The sequence below is a fragment of the Myotis brandtii genome, unplaced genomic scaffold (assembly GCF_000412655.1).
Source record: "Myotis brandtii unplaced genomic scaffold, ASM41265v1 scaffold363, whole genome shotgun sequence".
In the NCBI taxonomy this organism is placed as follows: Eukaryota; Metazoa; Chordata; class Mammalia; order Chiroptera; family Vespertilionidae; genus Myotis; species Myotis brandtii.
In genome coordinates this window covers 1,242,313-1,247,688 of record NW_005363938.1, presented here as the reverse complement: position 1 = coordinate 1,247,688, position 5,376 = coordinate 1,242,313, and the positions used below count along the sequence as shown (strand labels likewise).

Sequence of the window (5,376 nt, the reverse complement as noted above, 5' to 3'; positions counted from 1 at the left end):
CACTCCCTACTTGGGGATGTACCCGCAACCAAGGTACATGCCCTTGACCGGAATCGAACCTGGGACCCTTGAGTCTGCAGGCTGACGCTCTATCCACTGAGCCAAACCGGTTAGGGCTCCACCTGTCATTTTTATACATCATTGGCATCATACTCTCTGAAAGTTAGTATCCTGCTTTTTCTCCATTAAAAAAACAACTATTGGCCAAATAATTTTTTTTATCAGCATAATGTTTTATATTATATTTTTGTTGTCTTTTTAAAACAACATTCCTAATATCTTTTACAGGATAGTTTTTTAAAAATATAATTTATGTACAATAGAAGTAATCACTTTTAGATGTACAATTTGATTAGTTTTGACAAATCTGTACATTCATTTCACAATCACTATGATTGATATAGACCAGGTCTATCATGCCCCTTTGTAGTCATCCCTGCCTGCATGCCTAGATCCTGACAACCACTTTCTGTCACTGTGATTTTGCCTTTTTCAGAATATCATAGAAATGGAACCAGACAATAGGTAACCTTTCATTTAGTATAATGCATTTGAGATTCATTCATGTTGTTGTATATATTTGTGGTTTATTCCTTATTGCTGAATAGTATTCTGCTTTATGGACATATTGCTGTTTATTTATCCACTAATGGCCTGGTGTATGGATTCGTGCACACTGAAAAGAAATTAATTAGAAGAAATATTTTAATATCGCTATTCACCCTTTCTCTATAATAGAAGTGTCAGAGGTACGTTATGCCAATAGTTGGTCTTCAGACATACTCTGTCGACAACACCCGCTTTCTTTCAGCTTCAGAATGTCAACAAAAACAACCAAATTTACAATCAACAATGACAGATCAAAACACACGCATACGATTGGCACCAGTGAGAGCTTTATATGTATCGTGCATGCGCGAGTCAACATTTATTTTTAAATTGCCAGTGCGCATCATATGTACCGGCCATTTGGTTGGTTGGATGGACGGACAGTCGGTCACTTAGTCTTTTATATATATGGGTTTTGCCAGTTGGCATTTAGATTGGTACCGGTTTTCGGCTACTAAGAATCAAGCTGCTATAAACATTTAGGTACAGGTTTTTGAATGGACTAATTTCATTTCTTTTGAGGAAATACCTGGGAGTGGAATTGCTGGGTCATATGGTAAGTGTATGTTTGACTTCATAAGAAACTGGCACACTGTTTGCTAAAGTAGCTGCACCATTTGCATTCCCACCAGCAGGGTAGGGAGGACCCAGTGGCTCTGTACATTAACAAGTACTGGTATTGTCCTTCTATAGCCATTCCGATGGGTATGTAGTGATATCTCATTGTTGCTTTGATTTGAATTTCCCTTATGACTAATTGATGTTAAGTATCTCTTTATGTGATGATTTGCCATCCCAGTCTCTCCTTTGGTGAAATGTTTGTTTATATATTTGCCCCTTTTTCCCTCACTGAGTTGTTTTCTTCTTATTCAGTTTTGAGAGTTCCTTATATATTCTGGATACAAGTTCTTTTGGGTGTTTTGAAAAATCTTCCAAACTTTTCATATTCTGTGTGTGTGTGTGTGTGTGTGTGTGTGTGCTTTACAGAGTTTTTAAAATTCTCTTAACAGTATTTTTCAAGTAGTAGAAGCTTTAAATTTTAACAAAATCCAATTTATCAATTTTTCTTGCATTATGCCTTTGGTATTATATTTAAGAAATCTTTGCCTAACTCAATATTGCAATGATTTTCTCCTATGTTTTCTTCTAGAAGTTTCATAATTTTAGGTTTTACATTTAGGTGTACAATCCATTTTTAATTAATCTTTGTAAAGGATGCAAGGTATGGATTGAGGTCTATCATAGTAGGAGGCAGATGTCCTTAAGTATCTCTTTTAAAAAAGAAAAATGGTTCCTAAATAATTTTTGCAATCTAGTAAAACAGGACTGTGAAGATGAGTTCCATGGAAAATGCTCCTTACCCACTAGCTCTGAGACTGATTCTTGGGCAGTCCACAGTGCTCTCTTTCTGGAAAGTGCTGGAAAGAACACCAGCCGTGACCCCCAGTTTGCCTGTGTCTGGGTCTTTTTTAAGGTTCCTAAAGTTCTGGTTCCTCTGTACATAGTCTTGTTCAGCAGCTGCACATGTAGACAGTGAAAATTAGCATCTCTCTGACGGCAGGCTGTTGGCTTCCTGGGAACAACCATGCTCAATGTTGGGCTCCTTACTGAACAGGGGAAGGGACCCAATGTGTATGAAAAACTTGCTCTGTGCTGGGAACTTTGCTAGATCCCAGAGTCCTGTGTGGCATAAAGTAGTAGTCAGTCCATCTTATAGATGAGACAATGAAAGTTGTTCTAAGTCATCCAGCTAATAAAATGGGCAAGCCAGATTTGCCCAACACCAAAGTTCTTTCCATCATTTCTCACTAGATCTTCACAGAGTCACTACTGTGTATATGGTGGCATGCCACCTACTCACACATGTTCCCATCCATCTAATGGCAGGTGCTACTCTAAGTATGACAATGCAGTTGCTTTTTGGTCATTTACCTTCCCCTGCCTCCCTTGGCTAGTTTTAATTCATTTTAATTCCTCACATTGGACATTGTGACCTTTACCTTTATAGTGGCTAGTTGGCTGCTATTTCTTTGATGTGAATTATAAAAATGCCCTTATTGATATTTATTTTCCTGTCTCCCAATAGGTACTGTTTGAACGTATGAGTGAGAAGGTCAGGCTAGTTAGGTTTATTATGGACCAATACAGCACTTAGTTATTCCAGGGAGGGCAGTGTTTCTGGTTTTTGTTTGTTTGTTTTGTTTTGTTTTTTAAATCTTTGTTCTTTTTATAACGGGATCACATGAATCTTTTTCATGTGCATCATCTCCAGCCCATCTTCACTCCTCAGGAAAAGTCTTGCAGTTTTGAGAGTCCCAAGGCTTGCATGTTCAACACAGGAGTACAAACATTAGAGTCCCCTCTCCTGGTCTGCTCCCCGTCTCTCTGGATTTTCTCTCAATAAGTGATCGGAAGTGGGATTTCTCATTTTAGCTGAAATGCCCATGTTATTTCAGATGTTCAGATCTCGTTCCTTTTAGGCATTCCTGTCATTACCAGTAGCCAGGCTCAGCTGAGCAATTTTCTTTGTGGGACACTGAACCTCATCGCTTCTTAAGAGTTACTCTCCATTTCAGGCAGCATCAAAGACCTCTTCTCTTTTGGAATCTTGGAATGTTAGCAGCTGGGGTTGGCTCTGCCCGTTTTCCCTGCCAGCCCTGCAGTTATGGCTTAAATAAGGCATGACACCAACGGTGCAGGGAGGGCCTGCCCGCTACACTTTCCATTGTGAACACGCCTTTTCCTGACTTAGTTCCCGTTCGCTCCGCTCCGGCGCTCCAGGCCCTGACACATCTGTGCAGTTGCTGTTACAGAAAGTGGCATGGATGGAAAAGAAGGGCTTCTCACTTTTAGTTGAAGCTGTTTGTAATGGAAAAGGTTCCTTCAGTCCAAGAAGACCTTAGCCAGTGTCGCTGAGGTCGGAAAAAGCTACACGCTTCTTTGCCCTTTTTGGGATCTCAGAACCCACACTGGTCAGCTTCCCTCCACGCTGCTCTCGGTGCCCGTTGCCCACAGATCACAGAAAGCCAGCCTTCTGGGACTCAGCGGGGCTCTTGGGGCTGTAGAAGGATGCAGACTCCATCTCAGCCACTCAGCCTCGCTGAGCCTCTTCTTGCATCTGTGAAATGGGGATATTTGTACCATCGTGGGGGCTTTTCTGAAGAGTAAATGAACTAAGTGCTCAGCATGGTGGCTAGCAAAGAATATGGTGTATGTGCCACTGGGAGATGCTGTAAGTGTCTACGTGTTAACTCCTGTAAAATGACAAAGGCGAGGCAGCCGAGTGGGGAGGGAGGCACCTCATAGTCCTATCTGGGATGTGTCTGTGGGGTCCTGCCGTTGGCTGGACACTGCTCTCCATAGACAAGACCTGCCTGGACTTTTACCACGTGGCTGTGCAGCTGCCCTGCTCTGTGATGGTGGCTCTGTTCTCCAGGGCCTGCCCTCTCCTCTCCTTGCTCATCTTGTTTTGTCCTTTCCCACCAGGAGGCATCTCGGACAGCTCTGCCAAGCTCTTTGAAGTTCCTGACACGTGGTAGCCGAGGCCTGAGCAAGACAAGTCGCGGTGCTGTCACTGGGAAGGAACCAGCGGCACCTTGGAAGCCATACCCTATTCAATAAGTGTGGTGTGGGAGGGCTTTGAAAACGGCGTCTCCTGGAAAAAGCTCAGCTTTTGTTTTTGTGGCTGTGTTTTTTTCCTTCCTTTCCATTGTAAACTGCTGACACTCAGCACGGTTGTAGGCTGTTAAGGTGTACATTATTAACCAGTTTTTTGTTGCTCATGTGAAACCTTTCCTGTGATGAATTAGCGTGTGTAAGAATCCACCTGATGGCGGGTGTCGGCTGTGAAATATGCAGAAAGAGATGACATTCTTGGGGGCTGTGATGACGAGTTTGGGGTTGAACTCCTTCCTGCTTCAAGGGGTTTCCTTGTCTCCTCACGCTCGGACTCCGCAGCAGTCCTAGCACATGGTTACCATCTCCTAGTGGGGAAATAGGTTATGTCTGTCTGCTTCCCACCTTAGCTGCCTGAAAATATGAAGCTTTCAAGCTTATTTTTCCAGTAGAAAAATCTCTACCAATACAGGAGCTTACGATATGCCTTGGCCTTGGCATATTTATTTAGAGTTATTTTTGCTAAGATGTGAGTTTCTTGCGCTGGGACAAGTAAAAAAGTTAATTTCTGTTTTTACATGTAGTGCTCTGTTCACTTGTCAGTGTGGTTGTCTCCTCTGTGTGGGTGGCTATCTGGGAGGAAGGTGGCATGTGTGTATACCTGTGTGTGCGTGTGTGAAATCATGGCAAAGCTACGTGTACCCGCCCTTCCTCTGTCGAAGCAGATCACAACGGAGACAGAATTTTGTGGATCTACTTCAGTAGAGCTGCTTCATAGAGGCCATTGTTAGATATATAACATTTTTGTATCACAGAAATAATGAAAAATGTATTTCCCAAAGGTGAAAATTAAAGACATTTTCATAGGATTCTGTTTTTTTCCTTCCTATTTTCTTTCTTTTTTTTTTTTTTTAAATAAGTGAATGACATATTCAGTTTCTACATAGGTATCATTTCTCTCTAAAGATCAGCCCTGAAAAGCTATGGTAAGTCACTGGAGCTTTTTTCTCTCTAACCCTATACCAGCCTGTGAGTCAGTCCCTGTGCTGGAGCTGCGCCCTCTGGTAAAGGCGGCGTGGGAGGCCTGCGTCTTTTCCACAGTGGGAGGAATCTGAGCCCTCACAACTGACCGGAACTGCAAACTGGTGTTCT

The 5,376-nt window shown here is 42.4% G+C and overlaps 1 protein-coding gene across 1 annotated transcript in view; it reads left to right on the top strand.

The window, feature by feature from the left end:
• The window catches only part of PARN (poly(A)-specific ribonuclease), a 161,607-nt gene extending 156,526 nt beyond the window's left edge, over positions 1-5,081 (top strand). Inside the window, exon 23 of the mRNA XM_005871979.2 lies at positions 4,096-5,081. Coding sequence (XP_005872041.1) covers positions 4,096-4,148 — 53 coding nt within the window. The 3' untranslated portion in view covers positions 4,149-5,081. The remainder of the gene's footprint in view (positions 1-4,095) is intronic.
• The last annotated feature ends 295 nt before the right edge of the window (positions 5,082-5,376 follow it).